The 25,753-nt window shown below is 50.1% G+C and overlaps 1 protein-coding gene across 1 annotated transcript; it reads left to right on the top strand.

Moving 5' to 3' along the window:
* The first annotated feature begins 4,650 nt into the window (after positions 1–4,650).
* Positions 4,651–25,719, top strand: Cluh (clustered mitochondria homolog). The gene is made up of 26 exons (XM_051180042.1): positions 4,651–4,864; positions 11,323–11,525; positions 12,267–12,438; positions 14,616–14,759; positions 14,928–15,052; positions 15,138–15,292; positions 15,401–15,526; positions 15,802–15,949; positions 16,120–16,212; positions 17,099–17,793; positions 19,650–19,876; positions 20,019–20,123; positions 20,284–20,384; positions 21,015–21,167; positions 21,250–21,312; positions 21,427–21,671; positions 21,923–22,007; positions 22,159–22,312; positions 22,391–22,530; positions 23,168–23,248; positions 23,330–23,455; positions 23,571–23,692; positions 23,908–24,001; positions 24,086–24,220; positions 24,305–24,378; positions 25,365–25,719. Exons 1-26 carry the CDS (start codon positions 4,765–4,767, stop codon positions 25,543–25,545), a joined length of 4,047 nt encoding a protein of 1,348 aa, XP_051035999.1. The 5' UTR covers positions 4,651–4,764; the 3' UTR covers positions 25,546–25,719.
* The last annotated feature ends 34 nt before the right edge of the window (positions 25,720–25,753 follow it).

The raw sequence follows: 25,753 nt of genomic DNA, 5'->3' as shown, positions 1-25,753 counted from the left end.
TGTGTTGATACACAGACAAGATAAATACCCTACACATAAATAAATTAAAAATAAGTAGTAAAGAAAAAACTGTTTTCCTCACTCAAGAATTAGACATGCCAGTTTGGCCAAGACAGTTTCAGTTTATGCCTTTGGTGGCCAAGTTATTACTATTATTGTTATTGGTTTGAGATAGGGCCTCATAATATCCAGGTTGGCCTCAAACTTTCTATATGGTGAGATGTGACTTCTGGTGTTATGAATGTGGGCTTCTAACCACAGTTATATGGGATGGTTACAGTTCTTCAAAATTGTAGAAGTTCCTGGCAATAAACCAAGTACTCATCAGAGGCTAGTTAAAAGGATGTGGCAAAATTGCATACTGAGCTATTACTCGGCATAAAATGGATCAAGAAATCTCTTTGCAGATTGATATGGAGCAATCTTCACAATATTGCTAGGATGGAAAACCACCAGGGTGCAGATGACAAGCTGTCTCTGCTCTGAGGTTACCGTGTTTGCCACCAGGTCTAAAGCCCTGAGTTTGATCTGCCAGAGCCACATGGTAGGAGAGAATTCATTCCATTTGTAAGATTTGTTCTCTGACATCCACTAGTGCCCCCCCAACAATAAATAAATGTAAGAGTTTATTTGAAATCGGGAGAGACCGGGTGCCACATGTTTATCTAATAAAAATGGATGCTGGAGAGATGGCTCAGCAGCTAAGAGTACCAGTTACTCTCGTTTTGAGACAGGGTCACAGTATACAGTTTTGGCTGGCCTGAAACTCTCAGAGATCCACCTGCCTCTACTTCCTGAGTCATGGCAGCAAAGGTATGTGCCACCATATCTCACTGCACTGGGTGCTTTGCAAAGAACTGTGTTTCTTGTCCCAGTACCCATATGGTGGTTCACAATTGTATAATTCCAGTCCATGCGGAACACCACCACACACAAAAATAAATAAATGAATAAACTAAAACGAGCCCCTTAAAATTAAAAAAGGGATCGAGCAGTGGTGATGCACACCTTTGATCCCAGCACTTGGGAGGCAGAAACAAGTAGATCTCTGTGGGTTCTGTGAGTTTGAGGCCAGCCTGGTCTATAGAGATAGTTCCAGGACAGCCAGAGCTGTTACACAGAGAAACCCTGACTCAGAAAACTTAAAAAGGGAATAGACTATAAAAGAAAAGAAATATATATATATACATGTATGTATTTATATATGTATGTATATATATACTTTATATGCTACAAGAAATATATTTCTTGATCCTTTTGCATATATATATATATATATATATATATTTTTTTTTTTTTTTTTTTTGTGATCCTCTTGTCTCAACCTCTCAAGTGCTAGGATTTCTGGGATTTCAGGTGTGCACCATCATGCCTGTTTGTTTTGAGACAAGGTCTTGAAGTCTCAGCTGACCTCTAATTCACTATGTATCTGAATTTCTGATCCTTTTGAATCTGCCCCCAAAATTGAAATGCTGGGATAACGGGTTTGTGCCACCACACCAGATTTTATTTCAGGCTCAGTCAGAAGCCAGGGGTTCGTGTGTGCTAGGCAAACTGCATCCCTACCTAGTTCTTATGTTCTTTTTTACTTTCTGGAGTTTGAACTATGTGAATGTATTACCTATTTAAATTTCTAAGTAAACCAAGTGTGGTAATACATTCCAGTAATTCTAGCTCTCAGAAGGCTGCAGGAGGATTGCTACAAGTTCAAGGCCAACCTTGTTTATGTAGTAAATTCCAAGCTAACCTAAATTACAGAATAAGACCACTTCTCAAACAATCCAAAGAAGCATTACCGTGTGTTCGGAACACTCAGGACAGCTTTGTCTAAAACCATTTATTATGCAGCCTTGCACATGACATTGCTTGGAGCTTTCTGGGTCAGCAACTGCTGTATTTTTTTCCTTGTTGGTTTTTCGAGTCAGGGTTTCTCTGTATTGCTTTTGGAGCCTGTCCTGGAACTAGCTCTGTAGACCAGGCTGGCCTCGAACTCACAGAGCTCCACCTTCCTCTGCCTCCAGAGTGCTGGGATTAAAGGCATGCACCACCAACACCCAGCTTTCCTTGTTTGTTTTTATGAGACAAGGTTTCTCTGTGCAATAGTCCTGGCTGTCCTAGAACTGTGTAGACCAGGCTGGCCTCGAACTCACAGAGATCTGCTGGTCTTTGCCTCCCAAGTGCTAGGATTAAAGGTGTGTGCTACCACCCCTGGCTAAGTGCTGGCATTTTTGCATTCCTAAAGTCTTGCAGTCTGTGTTTGAAAGAATGAGTAAATCATGAGTGTTAGTATTATGCACTTTTCAAAGTGTGTTGATAACCACTGTCTGTTCCTAACAGTTAGGTGAGGCTAGATAGATGGGTATTTTTATCTGATAAAGAAAGTTCCTTTGGGTTGGGAGTGTAGGTCAGAGGTAGGGTGTTTACCTAGAATGCATAAGCCCTATTTTGATCCCCAACATCAGAAAAACAAATAAACAAAAGACAGGACAAGGAGCAAGCTAGGAAGATGGCTTGCTGTTAAGAGTGCTTGCTGCTCTTCCAGAGGACCCAAGTGTAGCTCACAACCAGTTGTAACTCCAGCTTCAGGGGATCCAACATTCTTATCTACTTTCATGGGTGTAGGCACACACACACACACAGATACACATGTGGCAAACACACATAGGACATATACACATACATATAATTAAAAATAAAAATAAATCTTTAAAAACAAAAGAAACAGGGTGGGCAGGCAGCTCAGTCAGTAAAGTAAAAAGCCACCATAAGGGATGATTCCCTAGAATCTCAGTCCTGAGGAGATGGAAGCTGGAGGATCCCTGGGACTTGTTAGCCAACAGGTCAGTTTAACCAACTGCTGAGCTCCAAGTTCAGTGAGAGACCTTATCTTAAAAAATAAGGTAGGGTAAGGGCCACACATATTAAATAAAAATGTAATAGAAGTTTTTAAAAAGGTAAGTTGGAGAAACAAGGTAGGCGCCTGATCTTCACTCAGACAAGAACACACAAACACACAGCAGCACAGCTGAGATCCAGCTGGATGATAACGAAATGATTTGCTCAAGTTCACCAAAAGAGATAGGTAAAGGTCAGTACTGGACCTCCAGTCCAGTTCAGTGTTAGGTTCATACACCACCTTAGTCTTGCCCAGCTTCCTTTTGTTTTTGTTTGCTCGTGTGTTTTTTTGAGGCAGGGTCTTAGCATGTAGCCTAGGCTAAGCTTAAACTTTTTTTTTATCCCTTGTTCATAGCCTTCTGAGTGCTGGGATTGTAGGTGTAAGCCACTGAGCTGGGTTCCCTACCTGCCTGTCTTTTATGTATATGTAGCAATAGTTTTCCAACTTCCTTGTGCAATAGCCTGAAATCACTTCTTCTTAGTCCTGTTTAACTCCCCTTTGCCCTCACATAACAGCCAAAGGAATCTTTCTGACATATACATCTCACCATTTCCTTCCTCTCTTCCGATTAACTGGGAGTTCCCTTTTTCTTCAGCTGGCTAGTTTTCCTCACCAGCTCTCTAGGGCAACGTGGACTACAGATCCTCCTGTCTCAACGTATCTGGGATTACAGGCCTGTACCGTCGCATTGGATCCCTACATCTACCTTCCTTTGCAATTTATACATGGGTGTATGCAGACCCCTTTCATCTCAGCTTCAGCTTCCCAGGTTCCACTAGATCCTAGCAAGTGTAAAGATTGTGCCTAAGTGCTTCACAGACAGCTTCTTCCACCTCCCTCTCTGCCTGGAGAACTGTCTGGTAAGACCTGGCTCAAATTTCACCTCTGGAACTAAGGGTGTCTCTCAGTGGCAGAGATACCCTCACCCTGCCAGAGGTTCTGAGTTCAATCCTCAGTAGGATATACACACGTCACCCTTTCAGCTGACCTCACTCCTTATTTCCACCCAACCAATCGAACAGAAAAATGGGAACTATAGTCAAGATGGATCTGTAGATTTAGAATGACCCGGGCCTACAGTTGTTCTCTTATGTGACCTTGGCCCTCGGTGTTCTTCATTATCAACCAAGCTTTGGGCTGGAAGTGAGAACCCATCTACTGTGAGGTGGTGTGGGGAGGCTGGAAGTGAGAACCCACCTACTGTGTGTGTTATACGGAAAGGGGAAGAGCCCGTGGTGCTCAGCACAAGTTTTGATAGTCTGTTCCGGACACTTTATGCTCATTTGCAACTCTCACCCTGCCTCTGGCACCTTCCTCAGTAATCCCAAAACACTCTAGACTCTTCCTTAAAGCGGAAAGAGCCCACTCGGTGAGGAGGGCGCAGAGGGTCGCGACAACAACCGCTGGTATACCCAGCGCGGACTTTGGGCAGAATCGCAATAGGAAGCATAGGGTCACTAGGAGAGGGGAAACAGTGAGCGAAGGCAGTCTTGGATGAGTCTCCACCCAAGGTCACGGCGCCCGCCCAACAGGCGGCGAACCGAGGAGACGTCTCCCGGAAGCCCCGCCTCACCAGGGGGCCGAGGCCTCTCTCCTTTGAGCCCCAACGCGTTGCCTTTAAGGCTTTGGAGGAGTCGCCGTATCCGTGGACTGACAACGGAGTGCCTCGTGTTTTGTCCCTCGTCGGCCTCCGTGGGCCGGCCGGGCGCGAGGGCGGGACAGGGGAGCGGCGGCGGGGTCAAAGGCTACAGCGCGCACCACGTGGGCCGGTGACTCCGTCCTTCCCGCAGCGGCCGCGGCGCGCAGGGCACTTGGGTTAGTGGCGCGGCGTGCGGCGCATACAGGCGAGCCGGACGCCCGCTCCCGCCATGGTCATCAAGACGGACGAGTTGCCAGCGGCCGCCCCGGCCGACAGTGCCCGGGAGCACGGCTCGCAGGCAGGCGGCAAGGGGCGACCGAGCGCGGCTGGTGAGTGGGCCGGGGCCAGGGGCAGCTGGGTCGGGGCCCCGGCTGAGTCGAGCCGGAGGGTTCGGGATTCGGCGGACAGCCGCCTTCGCCCCGCGTCCGTGTGAGCCGTGCCCTGGGCCGCCCCCGCGCTGAAGGTCACCTTCACTGGCACCCCCGGCTACGGCCCGGACTTCGCACGTGGGGTCCGTGGAAGGGCAGCCACGGCGGACACACGCGCGCAAGATCGCGGGGACACGTGCACGCACACGCGGTTTGGTTTCAGGGTGCGCCGCCGCCGCAGGCAGATGGAATCGGCGGCCCCACCCCCTGTGCGCCCCGCTTGGGGTGCCCTGGGGCTGGGGACGCTGACACTTGCGGCCCAGCCTCCTTCTGGTCCCTCTTGTCCTAGACGTTCCTGTGCGGCAGAGCTGTAGCCCAATGAGTGAGGCTCTGTTTGGAGCTGCCCAAACTTGGGACTGTGGGAAGAGCGCAAGTTGGGGTGTATGTTATGTGGGGGTGTCTCTGGTACACTCTTAGAGACAAGGGCTTCACCCCGGTTCTTCAGGCTCTGGTCTTTATTCTTTTAGTAGTTGGCCTCCACTTGATTTGGGGGCTGGGGCCCTGCCTGTATGTGGGGGCAAAGCCTGGTTCTTTGGCAGGGGAGATGTTTGTGCCTGAACTTGATCATTAACCTGCCTTATTGCGAAAAGTGGGTCAGACTAGAGCTGCTGTTTTTAAGGCAAAGGTCATTAGTGTGGAGTGGAGCTCCCAGCTCTCCCCCGTGGGGGCTGTGTGGTAGTCACTTTGGGAGTGGCCGAGCCTTGACTAGGGGCGGGGCCTACTTCTCTCGTACTTCGCCTGTGTCCTTTTTGTTATTTTCACCACGGCTCAGACTCTAGCCTTGCAGGTGGAAGCCCCTTCCTAGGCCTCCTCACTTTTCCTCAGGGCCAGACTGGTCCTTTGCACCCAGGGTGTCAGGGGGAGTGCAGAACCACCTATCTCTTTACCCTCAGCTCTCCACCATAGGAACTTGTCTCAGCTTACCTTCATTCTTCCTGGCTTCAGTGAGCAGACTAGGGCTGACCTGGGAGTAAGGATGGGTCTAAAACTTACTAGACTGTTTTCCATCACAGTAGATTTACCTTGCTTAGGCAAGGCCAGGGTTTGGGCAGAAGGAGAAATGCTGAAAATAACAGCTTGTCAAGCTGACGTGGTTCTGAATCCATGGGCAGGCTGGAGAAGAGAAGGTTGAGGCTGGCTGGTTTCCCCACCATCAGAAAGATCTGAAGAGATATGAAACAGCTTGTCCAAGGTCATAGTGATTTCATTGTCTAGGGAAGCATTTGGGTTTCCAGCTTCTGGCCAGCATGCCAAACCTACCCCAGCCTGGCCTAGAGGAAGCTGAAACAGGCATGCTAGTTTATCATGTGTGTGATTCAGGGAACTTAGGAGCTTAGTGGAGCATTTTTGGTGACTACCCATTCTGAAGTTTCCTTCTTAGTTATGTGCTGAGGGGCTTTTTCTTGGGGTCGGGGCATAGTTCTTCATCTTGATGTACAGGACAGGGCTTTCTAGTGTGTAGAATCCTTGCTTCTGTGTCCCCAGAAAGCTGGTATAGAAAACTTAGACTCGCTTTATGGCCATCTTGGATCTGTTCAAGGGAAGAAACGTTAATAGAGCTCCCCTCCTAGTCTGCTTCCCCAGTCAGGTCAGGCTTTTGTATGGATATCAGAGTGCAGACCCCTGGCCCTTAGCCCCTATTTCTGGAAGCTCTCCAGTACTTTTGAGGAGGGGATAAAGAGGGGCAAGGAAGGGTCAGTTACCTTCTTAGGAATAAAGTGGCTTTTAGGGGTTAAGAGAACGGGCAGGTTTTTCAAGTTCACAGTGGTGTGTCAGGTTCCTTCTGCACAGGGGAGGGCTCCCTGAATTGGGCGTGGAAACTAAAGGGGCCTGGCAGAGTAGGGGAGAACTGAGGAGTTTACAAGCTCTCCAGCAGAATCTTGAAGCTGCTCTTTTGGGTGGTATCTGGGGAAACAGTGGACCACACTTGGACCTTGAAGACCTACTTCTGGTCTGGGGAAACAGGAAAGAGGCAAACAGGGTCTTCCATAGGCTGTGTGTCTGCCTCTATCCCCTTGCCTTAAAGCCTTGGGTTCCTAGGATGGGGTTGTATATCTTATGGAGTTCTACTTCCTTCTCTAGCCTTACCTGCTGATTCCTTAGCTAGGGTGTGGCCTGGCCCTGGCATGGTCTCTGAAAACTGTCAGACTGGGAAGGCACACACAGACTACTTGTGGTTACTTAGATGTCTTTGTATTTCCTATCTGTGGGAGGGCATGCTCTCTCTTTACCCTGATCTGTACTTCTGGAGACTTGAAGCAGGAGTAAGTTACCACACGTGCCATTCAGGCAACTGATCCCATTCTGCAGAGGACTGCCTTTTTTCTTTCACTTTCCCTAACTGAATCCTAGGTCCTCAGAAGTGCCCCAGGATCTGAGTGCAGCCAAGTAGAGACCTGGATAGATCTTAGGGCCAGATGCACACCCTGAACTCAGTCCTTAGGGTTCCCAGAGCAAGGCACTGCTTCAGCCTGGTCCCTTGGGGGGCATGACAATAAATTGTACCCTAAAAGCGGTACCCAGAGGCCTGGGTTTATACTTCTGACACACCTACCTTTTCCTAGATGTAACTGCACTGACTTATGCTTCGAGACCTTGGACAGCTCACTTAATAGCCTCCTTGTGGAGCTTCAGTTTCCTTGAGTGAGTTGGGATGGTGATCCGAAATGTTCCTTCTGGGGGGGAGAGAGGCTCTGGAGTGAACAGTGGCCCAATGGGAACTAGAATGGGGACAGTGTTGGCATATTTTGACATTATCACCAGTTTGCCTGCTCTCCTCCCAGGATTAGGGTGTGTTTGGGGTGGGGGTTAGAAGGAATAGAGCTCTGTCTGGATCTGGCCCTTGCCTTAGGTCATAGTGTGAGGCTCAGAACCTGCTAGGGTTGAAGAGAAGCCAAGGATCTGCTTAGCCATTTCAAGGGGACCTGGAGTGGGAGCCTGGCTCCCCTTCCCACGCCCATGCTGGTTAGTATGGATTCCAGAGCAGCCCTAACTGGGCCCTGGCAACAAGTCATAGGTTCTGTGAAGGCTCCTTGGCGAGGCTGGGCATGCTGCTTCTCCATAGTATGATGGCCTTCAGCCTTTTGCTGGCAGCTCTGTTTTCCCCAGGGGAGACATTTGGCTTTCTCCAGCAGCGCACAGGTTGCTGGGAAGAGAAGAGATCGTCTGCCAGCTTCTTGGTGCAGCTTGGAGTCCTGAGGCATGGGTGCAGTTGTCCTCTGGGAGATTGGCCCATCCCCCTTTCACTAGAACCAGTGACTCTCAGGAAGGGGCCAGCTGCCAGGTCACCTGCAGGGGGCAGCAGGAGCCAGAAGCCTCAGCCAGTCCCTTGACCTAAGAGGAAGAAGGCAGGGTGCTCTGTGTCGGCAGCTGGTGGACAAGGGGTGGCTATCTCATGGCCTGGGCCCGGGTCTGTGCTAGCTGTTGTCAGCAGCTGGCTGAAGCGGTCCTGCCCACTGCCACAGTGGGTGGAGATGAGGAGAGGACCCCCTTGCTGAGCCCTGCTCCTGCCAGCCACTGCCCTACGCCTTCTATCCTAAGGGGCCCAGGTCCCCCAAATGCCAGGTTTCTCTGCTCTCCTAATGGCTTCACTGGCAGTGAACCCTTTTCTGAGGTGTGTGGAGAGGTAGGCCGGAGTGCTAAGAGCAGTTCTTCCCAGGGTCCTGGAGCCACTGGGGCCTCCTGGCCCAAGGCCGTCCTTCTGACCGACCTTGAACAGAATGCGAGGCAGGGGGAATGTGCCCTTCCCGGGGCTGTCCCAGCAGGCCTGGCCCCACTGAAACCTGAAGCCAGCTGGAGCTCCAGCCCTGAGCTCACCAGCTGCATCACCACAAGGGTAGAAGCAGAGGCTGGAACAAGGGATAGAGTCGTCACTGGGTCTGGGCCTGGTACGGGGGACTGGCTGCCTTACTGCCATGGCAGCCCTGAAACTCCAGAGCCAGGAAGAAAGCAGCTGCTGACTGTACCAGGTGGGCTATGGGATTGTGTGGACTCAGTACTGAACAGATATCACTTGACATTAGTCCTGTGGTGGAGAGGCCTTTCAGGGTCCTGTGGAGGAAAGAAGAGGGCCAGAACTGGCTGTCTTAAGTCTCACTACCCCGGGGTACAGGTCCCTGGCGTAGGAAGCAGGACTGGGGTCACCTTACTTACCTTTTCTGTCCTCTTGTCCTCTTCATTCCAAACACTTAGAGGAGCACAGGCTGTTGAGATCCAGGTCCAACTGCCTACTTTTCCTCTTCAAACCTAAAAGCCTGTGCAGCTTCTGTCTCCAATTTGGAAAGCCATCTCCTGGGACCCAGCAAAAGGGAAGTGTCTCCTGTTCACACCCCCCTTGCTGCTCTTAGCAGCCTAGCCACCACTGTCTGCTCTGTCCTTAGAGCCAGACAAGTGTTCTCACTTTGGGTAGGTTGTTCATTTCTGAGAGGCTGAAGCCTCCTTTCCAGGGGTTTCTGGGTCATCAAAAGGGGGCATTCTGTGTGTCCTTTGGTTCTCGGATGGCACTGCTGTTTTGGAAGGGGTATGGTGTGGTGCAGATAGCATTATTAGAGGCCCATAGTGCCCAGTGGCATGAACTGGGGAACCTTGGATTCACTTTAAACCTTTCTAGGTTTCACTCATTCACTCAGCCTGTTTTGAGATAAAGGAGTAGATCCCAAAGGTTTTTTTTTTTTTTTTTTTTTTTTTAATCAACTATTCAACTATTAAAGGGTACAGGGAAAGGGGGGAGGCTTCTTCTTGAGACCCTTGATTTATAGACATACTGCATAGCTTTGGGGTGGAAAAGGACCCTGGGGTCTGGATGTGCTGGGCTGACATCTAGAGTATAGCTGTTCTGTCTGGAGCAGTTCTGCTCAGAGCTGGGAGAGTGGGGCTGCGGGCAGATATTGGGGCCAAAGTCTCTGATTGCCAAGTGGAATCCAGGCAGGCCTATGTTTAGCTGGCAGGTTTCTGAGGAGGTCCTTGCCTTTCTAAGGGTGGAGGGGCCTTTCTTTTGTTACTCATAGTGCCTGGTGGGGAGGAATGGGACATTTTGTCACTTGATTCTTCCCACAGCATGTTAAGTTAGGTACTATTCACAAATATTGTGCTCGAATGTAGGCTAACACTAATTAGATATCTTTTTATTGAGGCATGGTAAGATAGAAGGTGGAACAGAGAGCTGCTGGTGTGAACAGCTATCCAGTGTGGCATAATGGCTACCCCTGAAGGCAGTGTGTGTATTCTGGCAGTGGTGGGACTGGTACTTCTGCTATCAGGGGTCATTTGAACAGGCTCTGGAGAAGACAGTTTGTTCACCTGGAACATAAGAATGAGTTGGAGGGGGCTGGAGAGATGGCTTTGGTGGTTAAGAGAGCCCTGGCTGCTCTCCCAGAGGACCCAGGTTCATTACTTACATGGCAGCTCACAACTGTGACTCCTGTTCCAGGGGATCCAGTACCCTCACAAAGACATACATGTAAGCAAAGAACCAATGTACATAAAATACAAATAAATAATTAAAAATGAGTTTGTCTAATGAACTAGTATTTCATGAGTGCTAGAATGATCCAGCTACAGAACAGTTCAACAGATGATTGGGTGGTGTATGTGTTTGTGTGTGTGGAGGGAAGGGGTGTGCTAAAGAGCACAGAGGTGAGAGGGGAGGGAGCTGGCAGAGCTGAGGCTGGTGTTGGGCAGGTGCCCTAGGCTGCCCTGTACTTGAGTCATCAGTGGTTTATCAGAAGGGTTCCAAATTGTGCTCTTGATGTTGAAAAACTTCCAAGGCCATGGCTACAGAGTCAATACCTAGGGTTGGTTGCGGGTTTAGGGTAGGTGGCTAGGTACTGGGGGAGAATTTTGTTCTGTTGGGGATGGTAGGTTTCATCCTAACAAAATGAGCTTTTGATGTTGTCTAAAGGGAAGTCCCATGTTGATGGCAGTTGTCTTTGTTGAGAAGCTTAAACCAGGATACTCTGCATCTGCAAGCTCATATGGCCAGTGCTGAGCTTACAGATGAAGAATATTTGAATCAGTATGAGAAATAGGGTTAGGAGGGGCTGATAATCAGCCCATAGCTTAAGGTCACTAGAGAGAATGGAGTTTGAAGAGGGCATTAAGGGTGTTTCCTTAGATAGAAGAGTAATGGCCTTGCTGCTAGAGAAGGCTGACATGTGGCATTGTGGCCTTGGGGGAGGAATCCCAACTGATAGGGCTGAGGAATAGTGGATGGAAAAGGAGGGCATGGAATGTGTAAAGGAGATGGCAGTGGTCTGCACATCCGCAGTGGATTGTGGTTTCTAGTAGGTCCATGGGATGCACACCCAACTGGGTGTTTGAGACAGAAAGCTCCATCTGACTCAGCTCTCACTTTCCCCCAGAGCCCCCTTCAGTCATGCTGTTGAATGGTGATTGCTCAGAGAGCTTGAAGAAGGAAGAAGGGACAACTGAGCCACCCAGAGAAAATGGACTGGATGAGGGTGAGCCTGGTGAAGAGACTACTGGACAGGAAGTCATTGTCATTCAGGACACAGGCTTTTCTGTGAAGATCCTGGCCCCTGGCATTGAGCCCTTTTCCTTGCAGGTGAGGTAAAAGATGATGTGCTGGGGACCAGGTGCAAGGATGCTGCTGGAGAGGAGCACATTTGAAAGCCCCAAGCCTTGTCTTTCCATGGGCTGGGCATGACTGAGAGTCCTGGCTTTTGCCCAGAGTCTGGGCTAGCGCAGTGAATGAGGTTAGATTCAAGTCATTGTCCCATTGCTGGAATGTAACCACCAGCAGCAATTGGCAAGCCCAGAGCCATTTGCCTGGGAACCTTAGTGATCTGTTATTTCCCCTGTTCCAGTCTCCAGTTGAGAGATTGTTCTTGGTCTCTGTAGGTAGTTTAGTTTAGGCCTAGGACACTGGGGCCAAGCTCTGTCTAGTTAGCTCACATATGTGTATGTATACAAACACAGGTGCAGGTGAACATGGTATTTCTGAATAAGGCTTGGAATTTTAATTTTAAAAGCCCAAAAGTAATAAAATTGGGGGCTGGAGAGATGGCCCAGAGGTTAAGAGCACTGGCTGCTCTTCCAGAGGTTCTGAGTTCAGTTCCTAGCAACTAAATGACAGCTCACAACCATCTATAATGAGATCTGGTGCCCTCTTCTGGTCTGTAAGCAGACATGCAAGCAAGAACACTAATTTTTTTTTTTTTTTTTTCTTTTTTAAACAAGGTAGTATTTTATTCTATGGTCCCAGGTACTTTGGCCTGGTAACAAGGAAGTATACTCTTGCACCCTGCCATATAGTTTCTTACCATAGTGGCCTTCTCTCTGCCAGGTGTCCCCCCAGGAGATGGTGCAGGAGATCCACCAGGTGCTCATGGACCGTGAGGACACTTGTCACCGTACCTGCTTCTCACTGCACCTGGATGGCAACATGCTGGACCACTTCTCAGAGCTTCGCAGTGTGGAGGGGCTACAGGAGGGCTCGGTGCTCCGAGTTGTGGAAGGTTGGTCAAGATTAAGCTAGTGGCTCCCAGAGGAGGGCCCAGAGTTAGGCCAAATAGCCTAATAGACTCATGTACTAGTGTCTCTGTGTTTCATCTGAGCACATGGAGGTGGACCTGGTGCATAAGTGTGCTGCCCAGGATGCCACTCCTTTTCTACTGCATGACACAGTTTAAAGACCAAGAGTCTCCATTTTTAAAAATCCAGCTAGTCCCAAACCAGCCTATCAAATTCTGAAAAGATAAGTGTTGCCTCTTTAGGAAGCTAAAAAGTTTCACAAGGTCTCTCTCTGTTCTAAGGACTGCCCTGGAACTTGCTGTGTAGACCAGAATGGCCTTGAATTTACAGCTAATCTGCCTGCCTCTGCCCTCCCAGTGCTCTTAAGGGAAGATGCTAGCCCCTTGTAGAGCCGTCTGCTGCTCTGCTGTGGTGAGGCTGGTTTGGCTGTACAATATAAGCTTCTGAAGCAGCTCAGAGGGAATCCCTAAGACTGTCAGCTTATGAAGAGCAGATGTGGAAAAACAGGGCACAGTGCTCATACCTCTAATACCAGCACTTGGGTAGCTGAGGCAGGAGGATTGCAGTGAACTGGAAGTGCCCTTGGGCTACAGAACAAGACCATGTCTCAAAATACCAAAAAGGAAAATAAATAAGTAAATAATGTGGGGAAAGTCTGACTCCACAGTTGATCATTGAACCTCTTTTTGTCCTTTCAGAGAAACCATTAAAATTCCATATAACATACTATACGGCATGTTGACTGTGAAGGCCCAATAGTTACACAGGACAAAAAACAGATGGCTCTAACAGGTTCTCCAGGGCCTGTGTGGGCAAACAAGGATCCCACTAACAGGCAGACAGGTGTCCGTTTGGAAACCAGAAACCCACCTTACATGTTCATCATAGTGGAATTTTGGCTCCTTTTTTTTTTTTTTTTTTTTTTTTTTTTGTGGGGGGCGGGGGTATATTTCCAGACAAGGTTTCTCTGTGTAGCTTTGGATCCTGTCCTGGAACCCGCTTTGTAGACCAGGCTGACCTCGAACTCATAGAGATCATCCTGCCTCTGACTCTCAAGTGCTAGGATTAAGGCATGCACCACCACTGCCCAGGCTAGGACTTTGTGTGCCTGCATCCATCACAATCATGTAGCCTGGGCTTGCTTTAAACCTGATACATAGGTGAACTCCTGATCCTCCTGCCTCTATAGTTGTTGGGCATAGCTGGCTGACAGTAAAATTAGAAAATGGGGAGCCTAATTGGAAAATTCAGTGCTGGAGGGTAAAATTCAGCAGTTAAATGGTTCAGTATGGTTCCTACTCTTCCAGAGGACTTGGGTTCAGTTCCCAGCACCTACATCAGGTGACTCACAGCAGCCAAAATTCCAGTTCTAGGGGTTCCCGTTCCCTCTTCTGGTCTCCACGGGCACCCTCACACATGTGGCATGCAGTAACACACAACATACATGTGTACCTACACTTAAATTAAAAACATCTTTTTTCCTCTTGGATTTTCAAGGTAGAGTTTCTCTATGTAACACAGTTCTAACTATTCTGGAACTCTGTAGACCAAGCTGGCCTCAAACTCACAGATTCTTCTGCCTCCTGAGTGCTGGGATTAAAGATGTGTGTCACCACCGCCTGGCTCTAAAAATACATCTTAAACAAAACAAACAAAACAGGCATGGTAGTCATTGTCTGATATTGGCATTTAGAGGCAGAGACAAGTATCACTGTTAGATCTAGGTTATCCAGAGCTACATAAGACCCTGTCTTAATCTTTGACAGTCTGTTCCCAACTTGTAAAAAAAAAAAGAAGAAAGAAAGAAGGAAAGAAAGAAATTTTAAGGTACCTCAGGAGGTGCAGATTCACCTTAGTGATAGACATTCCTTAATCCACCCTCCACTATAAAAAAAGAAAGCTAGGCAAATGTCTTTGTGCCTGCAATCTCAGTACTTTGGAGGCTGAGGCAGCAATAACAGTGAGTTCAAAGGTAGCCTGGGTTACATAACTGCAGGGTAGCATAAACCATAGAGAGAGACCTTGTCTTAATTTCAACCAACTAACCAATTCCCCTCCCCATTCCCCCCCCCACGATAGTGCTCTGCAAATGTCCTCTTTACAAAGCAGATCATTCTGGGAGGGCTTTGGTAATAATGTTCTATCCTCTTTCTTCTGGCAGAGCCTTACACAGTTCGTGAGGCCCGCATCCACGTGCGTCACATCCGAGACCTCCTCAAGAGCTTGGACCCATCTGATGCCTTCAATGGAGTTGACTGCAACTCCTTGTCCTTCCTGAGTGTCTTCACTGATGGTGACTTAGGAGGTGCGGGGAAAATTGGGTTCAGGACTTGTACAGTGGATCAAAAAAGGCCTGCAAGTCATCTCTACAAGGGAGTTTGGGGGTGGCTGGAGTCAAGGCTAGCCAGGGTCGAATTAATTGAGTGACAGAAATAGTTGGTTCCTGGCTGACCACCAGCCTTGGGTCCCTCAGACAGTGGGAAGCGGAAGAAGGGCTTGGAGATGGACCCCATTGACTGCACGCCACCTGAGTATATCCTGCCAGGGAGCCGGGAGCGGCCACTGTGTCCTCTGCAGCCCCAGAACCGTGACTGGAAGGTAAGGCTTCCAGAAACATCAAGGAAGCAAGACTCTGGTGTGTGTCCCAAAAGGGTTGTCTCCTCATGCTTGTTTATTTCTGCAGCCACTACAGTGCCTGAAAGTGCTCACCATGAGCGGCTGGAACCCACCTCCTGGGAACCGAAAGATGCATGGGGACCTCATGTACCTGTTTGTGATCACTGCTGAGGACCGGCAAGTCAGCATCACTGCGTCCACAAGGGGCTTCTACCTGAATCAGTAAGTCTTTGCTGGCCCCGCCGTGTACCATGGCATGTCCCAGTTGTATTCTGGGATAAGGACAAATACTTGGGGCACCTGCTCAGTTACCCTTCTCCTTCCTTGCAGGTCCACAGCCTATCACTTCAACCCCAAGCCTGCCAGCCCCCGCTTCCTCAGCCATTCCCTAGTAGAACTGCTCAACCAGATCAGCCCAACCTTTAAGAAGAACTTTGCTGTGCTGCAGAAGAAAAGGTAGCACCTTTGTACTGTTGTGTCCTGCCCTGTTTCTAGTCACAGGCTGGCCCACACACACCAGCATCTCTGCCTGAGGGATGGTGTCCCAGTGCCAAGAGCGCCTGGTTCAGGGGGAGGCAACAGCCCTGGGACAGGTACCCATTTACTGTCTGACTTCAGGGTGGCATTTCTGGGCAAGAGATGCCAGGACAGTGGGGGCTTCAGAGAGGAGGAGCTCACAACTGGGTTCTAAGCTTAGAGGGGTGTTTTCCCTATTCCCCCTCTTGCTACAGGGTCCAACGCCACCCATTCGAGAGAATTGCCACCCCGTTCCAGGTGTACAGCTGGACAGCCCCCCAGGCAGAGCATGCCATGGACTGTGTGCGAGCTGAGGATGCCTATACCTCGAGGCTGGGCTATGAAGAGCACATTCCTGGACAGGTGCTACCCACCGCCCCAGCCAGCCTTCCTGGTGCCTGGCATCTGTGCACCTCCAGGGGGCTCCCTCCAATCTCTGGGCCTGTCCACAGGGAGGTGAAAGAAGGGGATAGTTCCAGGCAGGTCAGGAGACACATGCTGAGGCTGCATCTGCCTCCCTGGCCCCTCCACAGACCCGAGACTGGAATGAAGAGCTGCAGACAACAAGGGAGCTGCCCCGCAAGAATCTACCTGAGAGGCTACTTCGAGAAAGAGCCATATTCAAGGTAATTGCATCCCCCCTTTGACTAAAGCACAGCCACAAGCCTATCTGTTAATTGGGCTTATAGGTAAAAGGGAAAACTGGAAGCTGGCACTGGCCCAGCTTTGTTGCCAACATTGGAGGTAGACCTGCAGGGTATCTCAACCTCCTGCCTCCCAGGAAACCACCTCAGATCTTTTCTATGACTTCATTCATTGAGATCTTTGAGGCCATAGAAAGGGAGAGACCTAACTTTCTTTGGTATGGTAAGTTCCAGCTGTCTTGATGTCCTCCTGTGAGACATGGTGCTCTCAATGAACCACATGCCCTACCAATGGGGCCCTTTTGGGTGCAGCAACATATTAGTATAATATAATACTTCTAGAATTTTTTTTATTAGTAGTTGAGTGTGTGTGTGCATGTGTGTGCATAGGGATGAGAGTCCATTCTCCACTGTAGGTCCAGGGATGGAAGTGAGGTAGTTCAAGCTTGGCGGCAGGCACTTTTCTTTACTGAGCCATCTCATTTGCCCTGCATACCCTTTTTTTTTTTGTTTCTGCACTGTTTCCCCCCCCCCCCAATAGAAATGTTGAGGTTTTAAGAAATGGTATTGTGCCAGGTCGGTAGTGGTGCACACCTTTAGTCCCAGCAGTTGGGAAGCAGAGGCAGACAGATCTCTGAGTTCGAGACCAGTCTGGTCTACAAGAGCTAGTTCCAGGACAGCCTCCAAAGCCACAGAGAAGCCCTGTCTCAAAAACAAACAAACAAAAAAAGATATTGTTGCCCTTTTGTAAATATGAGACTAGTGTTCCTGACTCCCAGGGCCTGGCTGTCTTCACCATCCAGGCAAGCTGGGTCAGGATAGGATGTTTTGGGGCCTGACTCACCTGCCCAAATTTGGCTTTCCACAGGTGCACAGTGATTTCACGGCAGCAGCCACAAGAGGTGCCATGGCAGTTATTGATGGCAATGTGATGGCCATCAACCCCAGCGAGGAGACCAAGATGCAGATGTTCATCTGGAACAACATCTTCTTTAGCCTGGGCTTTGATGTCCGGGACCACTACAAAGACTTTGGTGGGGATGTGGCAGCCTATGTGGCACCTGCCAATGACCTGAATGGTGTGCGTACTTATAATGCTGTGGATGTGGAGGGGTTGTACACACTGGGTACAGTGGTAGTGGATTACCGGGGTTACCGTGTCACAGCTCAGTCCATCATCCCTGGCATCCTGGAGAGGGACCAGGAACAGAGTGTCATCTATGGCTCTATTGACTTTGGCAAAACAGTGGTGTCCCACCCACGCTATCTGGAGCTTTTGGATCGCACCAGCCGGCCCCTCAAGATCCTGCGTCACCGAGTGCTTAATGACCGCGAGGAGGAAGTGGAGCTCTGCTCCTCAGTGGAGTGTAAGGGCATCATTGGCAATGATGGGCGCCACTATATCCTCGACCTTCTGCGCACTTTCCCACCGGACCTCAACTTCCTACCTGTGCCTGGTGAGGAGCTGCCTGAGGAGTGCACTCGTGCTGGCTTCCCCCGAGCTCATAGGCACAAGCTATGCTGTCTGCGCCAGGAGCTAGTGGATGCCTTTGTTGAGCACAGGTGAGGAGTGGCTGCTGTTGGCCTGGTCTGCATTGACAGCATGGCTGGTTCAGTTAGGCTCATACCTCAGCCTTTGCCTGCCTCAGATCTCCAGGTACAGAAAGCAGGGCCTCTGTCAGTTACAGACTAGCAAGTGGCTAAGGTAAACTGGCATTCAGTAAAGTGGTCCTGACTCTTTTAAGTAGCATTTGGAAATCTCCCCGGGGTGATTTTTTTTTTTTTTTAAATGCAGTGTGGGGCTGGGGAGATGCTCAGTGGGTGAGAGTGCTTGCTGTGTAAACATGGGGACCTACATGCAAGGTTGTGTGTTTCAATGTGTTTAACCCCAGCAACGTGGAGAGAGGGTATAAACAGGATAGTAGTCGTCGGAATTTGTGAACTGTCGAGTAAGTCCACGTTCAGTGAGAGGTCCTGTCTCAAGTGAGTAGGGTAGAAAGTAATACAGCAGAACCTAAAGTCCTCCTGTGGCTTTCATGTGCACACAGGCACACTCATATAAAGATACACACAAAGCTGGGTGTGGTGGTGCACTTGGGGGTTGGTGGGTTCCTGAGCTCGAGGCCAGCCTGGTCTACAAAGTGAGTTCTGGGACAGCCAGAAGTATAGAGAAGCCATGTCAAACCAAAAAATAAGTTGGGCATCAGTGGTGCATACCTTTAATCCCAGCACTTAGGAGGCAGAGGCAAGTAGGTTAGATCTCTTAAGTTCAAAGCCACCTGGTCTACAGAGCAAGTGCCAAGAATGTTAAACAGAGAAACAAAAACACCCCCAAAATGTAAAAAAAATAATGGCTCACAGAGGAAGATCTCAAGTGCAGGGCTGGGAAGTGGGTCTTGAAACTGTTGGTGCAGCTGGCAATGAACATACCATCTGCTGTGTCTCACACCATGATGAACTGGCTTTCCTGTTCAATCACTGTTGGGAGGCCTGGCCCACAGCCTCTTCCTCCTTCCACTTTATCCCATCTGTCCTCTTACTGAGAATTTGGTAGGGGTTTGTCTTATGTTTTGGATTTTCGAAACCATGTCTCTGTATTGTTTTGGAGCCTGTCCTAGAACTCACTCTGTGGACCAGGCTGGCCTCAAACTCACAATGATTCACCTGCCTCTGCCTCCCAAGTGCTGGGATTAAAGGCATGCCCCACCAATGCTGGCTGGGGTTTGTTTTTGATTGCTATGTAGCAGAAGCTGGCCTGGAACCCACAATCCTCCTATCTCAGCCACCCTAGGGCTGGCTGGGATTACATACAGATGCATTTGCTCTGACCTGCTGTCTAGTAAGGTTGATAGCCTGGCACAGGCATACATGCTCTCTCACATGTATACACTAGGCAGAATGTTCTCATGTTTACATGGTTCCTAGTGCTAACATTTTCTTGCTCCCAAAGGTCTGGAACCTGGGCCTGTTTTGTTTTATTTGTTTTTCAAGACAGGGTTTCTTTCTGGTTTTGGAGGCTATTTTGGAACTAGCTCTTGTAGACCTGGCTGGCCTTAAACTCACAGAAATCACCTGCCTCTGCCTCCCCAAGTGCTGGGGCTAAAGGGGTGCACCACCACCACCCGGCATGGACCTGCCTTTATTATTATTCTTCAATTATAGAGTTATTTGCTATAGTTGTGTATGAATGTTTTGCCTACATGTATGTATGTGAACCACATGTGTGCATATTCCCTGTAGAGGTTACAAGAGTGGTCACGAGGGCATTGGATTCTCTGGAACTGGAGTTATGGATGGTTGTGAGCCAATATGTCAGTACTGGGAATTGAACCTGGGCCCTCTATAAGAGCAATAAATGTTCTTAACCATTGAACTGGCTATACAATTCCTTGCTTCATGTCTTTTGTACTCTGCTCTAGGTACCTTCTCTTCATGAAGCTGGCTGCTTTACAGTTGATGCAGCAGAAAGCCAGCAAGGTTGAAACCCCCACCTCCCTGGAAAATGGCGGTCCTCCTTCCTCAGCAGAGGCCGAGTCTGAAGACTCAGTAGGACCTGAGGCAGGAAGTGAGGAGGAGGGCAGCAGTGTGAGTGGCCTCGCCAAGGTGAAGGAGCTGGCAGAGACCATCGCCTCAGACGATGGCACAGGTGGGGATGCTGTGCTTGTTTGGGACACCCCAAGCTGGTCCTGGCAGCTTAGCCATGGGTGGCTCATGACCTCTTAGAGGGCTGTGGGGCAAGAGGATCTCAGAAGCACAGCTCTACTTTCTACCCTCACACATCTCCACAGTAGACCCTCGAAGCCGAGAGGTGATCCGCAATGCCTGCAAGGCTGTTGGCTCCATCAGCAGTACCGCCTTTGACATTCGCTTCAACCCTGACATCTTCTCCCCAGGCAAGTGTGTGGGGTTCAGGTAATCAGTGAATAAACCCTGCAGGTAAGGGCAGATCATCATGAGGTGGGTGGCAGCAAAAAGCTGCCTCCAGATGATTTCTGTCTTTATCCTAAAGTTACTTACCTACTTGGCTCAATCCTTCCTTTTCTTTCTCCCTAGGGGTTCGCTTTCCTGAATCCTGCCAGGATGAAGTTCGGGACCAGAAGCAACTGTTGAAAGATGCAGCAGCCTTCTTGCTGTCCTGCCAGATCCCTGGTTTGGTGAGGGAGGGGCTGAAGGATGGGGGCTGCCAGAAGGGCTGTTGCAGACCTTGATGCCTCATGCCCCTTGGTCTCTTATCACACAGACCTTTCATATAGCTTTTGCATTAGCTCTTCCTAGCCTGGCAGGCTTCCAGGGCCCGAGAAGTCAAAGGAGACATCAGGCATAGGCTTTGCCCTGCTGAGACTAGGATTCTTGTCCTCAGCCCCAGATAGCAGAGAAGAAGCCTGGGTTTTTCCTTGATTCCACTAGCTTTCTGCCTAGGCCCCTGAATGACAGGCTTCCTCCTCCTACCTATGTAACATGGCCCTTTGTTAGGTGGCTTGCTTATCTCGGATTGTAAGCCTCAGGAGTAAAGCTGTGGCTCCTTCCCACATGACCTCAGGCACCTGGCTTCACACAAGGGGCCTGGCTGCTTCCTGATGGCAGGGTCCATCTTTCTGTTCCCCTTTGCTTATGTAGAAGGCAGGGACAGGTTCCTGTGCCCCTTTCACACCTTGTTTCCTTCCTTCTTCCTCATGGAAGCCAGGGCCTTAGTTCTTTCCTTCCTTTAGGCCAGTAGGGAAAACCCAAAGTGGGAAGGGACAGAGAGGGCTAGGGCTGGTCTTGACCTGATGCCAGTCCCACAGGTAAAGGATTGCATTGAGCATGCTGTGTTGCCCATGGATGGGGCCACGTTGGCTGAGGTGATGCGCCAACGTGGTATCAACATGCGCTACCTGGGCAAGGTGCTGGATCTGGTGCTGCGGAGCCCAGCCCGTGACCAGCTGGACCACATTTATGTGAGTGGGGCTAAGGCTGGGAGGCAGCTGTTACAGCTGGAGGTCTGGAACCTGCCCAAGACTTCCTTCTTTGACCCCTCAGAAAATCGGTATTGGAGAACTCATCACACGTTCCGCCAAGCACATCTTCAAGACATATCTACAGGTGCTGCCACTCATCCCCAAGTTGGTGGGACCTCCCTTGGGTGGCATGGGGCCTGGAGAAGAGCCCTGGGTGGGGGCTTAGGGCCATCCTGACTTCAGTCAAAACTTGGCTCAGGGAGTGGAGCTCTCAGGCCTCTCAGCTGCCATCAGCCACTTCCTGAACTGTTTCCTGAGCTCCTACCCCAACCCCGTGGCCCACCTGCCCGCTGATGAGCTACTCTCCAAGAAAAGGAACAAGAGGAGAAAAAACCGGCCTCCAGGAGCTGCAGACAACACTGCCTGGGCTGTGATGACCCCCCAGGAGCTCTGGAAGAACATCTGCCAGGAGGCCAAGAACTACTTTGACTTCACCCTTGAGTGGTGCGGGCACAGGGGACAAGGGTTACTGTAGGGGGTTGGGGGTTGGAGTTCAGGCAGCATCTAGGGTCTGTGGTCACAAGGTAGTGGAGTGAGGACAGCAGGGGAACAGGTAAAGCTGTGGGGACCAGCATGGGAAAGGAAGCAGGGCTGTGAGATTTAGTGGAGAGGAGTGCTTACTGATTCTGGAATTCAGCAGCTGTCCTGAGTGGCAGCCGGGTACAGGGCTGCTCAGCCCCCGCTCCTACCCCTAGTGATTCTATGGACCAGGCTGTGGAGACCTACGGGCTACAGAAGATAACACTGCTTCGAGAGATCTCCCTGAAAACCGGGATCCAGGTGGGCCCTCGTTTGCAGCCTGGACCACACAGGGCAGGGGGAAGGGAGCTTTGTTGGGATAGTAGTCTCTGATCAGACATGCTGGTAGGCTGGGAGGTGCTGTCCTTCGCTGTCTAAGGCTGAGGCTTTGGGTTTTGGACCCTGTCCCCAGATTCTGCTGAAGGAGTACAGCTTTGACAGCCGCCACAAGCCTGCCTTCACTGAGGAAGACGTGCTCAACATCTTTCCTGTGGTCAAGCATGTCAACCCCAAGGCTTCAGATGCCTTCCACTTCTTCCAGAGTGGGCAGGCCAAAGTACAGCAGGGTGCGTGGCACTGTGGGCTGGGGGAAATGGGTTTGTCTTTTGCCCAGCCCTGACCTTGCCACCTGGGCTGCCTCATAGGCTTCCTGAAAGAAGGCTGTGAGCTCATCAATGAGGCCCTGAACCTGTTCAATAACGTGTACGGAGCCATGCATGTGGAGATTTGTGCCTGCCTGCGTCTATTGGCCCGACTCCACTACATCATGGGTGACTATGCTGAGGTGTGTAGGCTGTGGCACCTCTGGCTGTGCCATCATCACCCCCAGTTAGAACAGGGAGAATGTTCTTCCTTGGGCTTTTGGGTGGGGGAATAAGTGGCATCCAGAGAGCTCCAAAAGTTCTTGTTTTGTGAGCAAACCCACCCTTCACTCCTTCCTGTCCTTGGGAGGACTCTGCTCTGTGAAGGTAGACATGACTCAGGGTAGGAAACTCAGGGGTAGTGGCAAGGGTAGATTTTGAGAGCCTGTGAGTAATCTGTGGCACAATCCCTAGCCTTCAAGTGACTATCAGCAAAGTATCGGATGGTTTCCTTCATTTTCTTCAGTGTTCTGTGACTGATTGTATTCCAGCTGTTTCATGGGCTTTGAGAAGCTTTGGGGGGAGGGGTCAGCATAGGTCTCCTTTTTCAATAAGAGTCTAAGACAACTTTTCAGAAATTAATGTATTTGCAGTATAGTTCTGGATCTTTTTGTATTTGCATAGATTTTGTTAGGGAAGAAGACAAAGAGCAGAGTTTCAGAAACCTCCAGTCTCCTGCTGCTGTGTGCATGCAAGTGGTAGAGACTGTAGGGTGGACACCACTGTGGGGCTGCTCAGATGCGGGGCAGTGCTCACCTGAGATTGATGCCCTCTGTCCAGGCACTCAGCAACCAACAGAAGGCAGTGTTGATGAGTGAGCGTGTGATGGGCATCGAGCACCCCAACACTATCCAGGAGTATGTGAGTAGCCAGCCACCTTGGAATTGGTGTGGGGGGGAGGGGGAGCGGGCCCACTCTGATCCACCATGACCCCAACCACAGATGCACCTGGCCCTGTACTGCTTTGCCAGCAGCCAGCTGTCCACAGCCCTGAGCCTGCTGTACCGCGCCCGCTACCTCATGCTGCTTGTATTCGGGGAGGACCACCCTGAGATGGCATTGTTGGATGTGAGTGTTAGGGAGAGGGGAATGTGGTTGAACAGGTGTCCATAAGTGGACACTAGCCTATGTGCAGGGGTAGGGAGAGGTGGGGAACTAATTCAGCTCTTTTCTTATCCCCCAGAACAACATTGGACTGGTGCTGCATGGTGTAATGGAGTATGACCTATCCCTGCGTTTCCTAGAGAATGCACTGGCTGTCACTACTAAGTATCATGGGCCCAAGGCCCTTAAGGTGGCTCTCAGGTAAGGCAGTACTAGCTGAGATCCTCAGTAAACTCTAGGTGGCATGGGGAAGGGAGTTCATTTTGTCTTGGGCCTTTAAGAAAGGTTCTCTGAAGTTCTGCCTGCCCTGTCCTTGAGTGGTTCCTCAGGAGCTGGGCTGGGAGTAGGGGGGACTACTCCCCAGGTAGTCTCCACCCTTTGTCCCTCCTTTGCCCCATATATTCTGCTCCTTGCAGCCACCACCTTGTCGCCCGAGTCTATGAAAGCAAAGCTGAGTTCCGGTCAGCCCTTCAGCATGAGAAGGAAGGTTACACCATCTACAAGACACAGGTGGGCTTCAGCAGGGGCTGTGAAGGTTGCCCCTGTGTCAGTGCAGTCCTGATCCCCGTTTGCTTTGGTGCTTGTTCTCTATAGCTAGGTGAGGATCATGAGAAGACCAGGGAGAGCTCTGAGTACCTCAAGTGCCTGACCCAGCAGGCTGTAGCCTTGCAACGCACCATGAATGAGATCTACCGCAATGGCTCCAGTGCTAACATCCCACCCCTTAAGGTACAGACCTGGGATGAGTGGGTGGGTCCAATTCCCTGGCCTCCTGCCGTGCGCCTCTAACCTGTGGCCGTCCCTACCACTCAGTTCACAGCTCCCAGCATGGCTAGTGTCCTGGAGCAGCTCAATGTCATCAATGGCATTCTCTTCATTCCTCTCAGGTGAGCCCTCCACCATTCCCCACAACCTATTAATTACTATTACTGTTTTGTTTTCTCAAAACAGGGTTTGTGTTTCAAGACAGCCCTTTCTAGACCAGATTGACTTTGAACTGACTCTGCCTCCTGAGCGCTGGGATTAAAGGCTTGTGCCACCACTGCCCAGCTTAGGTTCAGTGCTCAAACCAGCAGTTTTTTTGTGATTCCTCCCAGACACTTTGTAATCCAGCTATAGTGTTCTATTTTGTATTGTTTATTTTCCTGTTGTGAGACCGCTAGCTCAGGCTAGCTTTTTTAGTGCTAGCCCAGGCTAGCCTTATACTTGTGGCAGTCCTCCTGCTTCATACGTCTGAGTGCTGGGATTATCATTAGCCGGCCTAACACACATGCTTTTCGAGTGTTAGGATCACAGTTAAATTATGTACGACCACCTGGTTTCATTTTTTCAAATTTGTTTGGTTTTATTTAGATAGCATCTCAGATAGCCCAGGTTTCTCTCACACTTGAGTGTAGCTGATAATGATATGGACCCGCTCCTGTTCCTGTTTCCCAAGTACTGAGAGATCCCAAGCTCTCGCTGTACCTGGTACTTTCAATTATTTTGGTGATCTTTCACCTCGAGTACATAGAAAGTGACTCTTTTCTAGTTAATCTGCCTTTCCAGTGCAGGGGCTGTGTCCTGTCAGCTAGCCTTTTGAAAACCCTGCAGCTCTTAAACTGCTTTGAGAGTACCTCCCTCCTAGATGTGGGAGATGGTGTTGGTGGGAGGACCAGCAGTAGAAACACCTGTCCTGTTTTTTCTGCATGTGGTTTGGGGCAGGGGGTGGCATACCCTCACCAAATGCTTTGTAAAGTGTAGGGAGCATCCACACATCTCCCACTAGTAGAGCAAAGAGCTCAATGAAGTTTCATGTGTCACTGTGATAGAAGCTGCAGGGTGGCAGAGGGCCCAGGCTGCTCTGATCCTACCTTTGCCTCCTAATGCTCAGCCAAAAAGACTTGGAAAACCTGAAGGCAGAGGTGGCACGGCGACACCAGCTCCAGGAGGCAAGCAGAAACAGGGATAAAGCTGATGATGTGTCCACTGATCCTGAGCCAGCAACAGCCCTGGAGGACACGGGCTCCCCTCAGACTGCCAAGGAGGATCCTTCTCTGAGCTTACAGGGATAAAAAAGAGAAACATGGACAGTCAGCAGCCCCATTACCCAGTGATGCAGAGATTCCAGAAGGGGGCATGCCCCGGAGATTGGGAGAGGAAGCTAGTCCGCCACTTTCCACCCCTGCCCCACCCCCAGTATCTGCCTGGGTGCCCGGCCAGGCATGGCCAGCCTGCTCCCAAGAAAGGGTTTGCACTGGTTCGAAGAGAATGAATTGTGTA

The sequence above is a fragment of the Phodopus roborovskii genome, unplaced genomic scaffold (genome assembly GCF_943737965.1).
Source record: "Phodopus roborovskii unplaced genomic scaffold, PHOROB, whole genome shotgun sequence".
Classification (NCBI taxonomy): Eukaryota; Metazoa; Chordata; class Mammalia; order Rodentia; family Cricetidae; genus Phodopus; species Phodopus roborovskii.
Note: the sequence above shows the minus strand (reverse complement) of the source record. Positions and strands in the feature narration are given on the sequence as shown.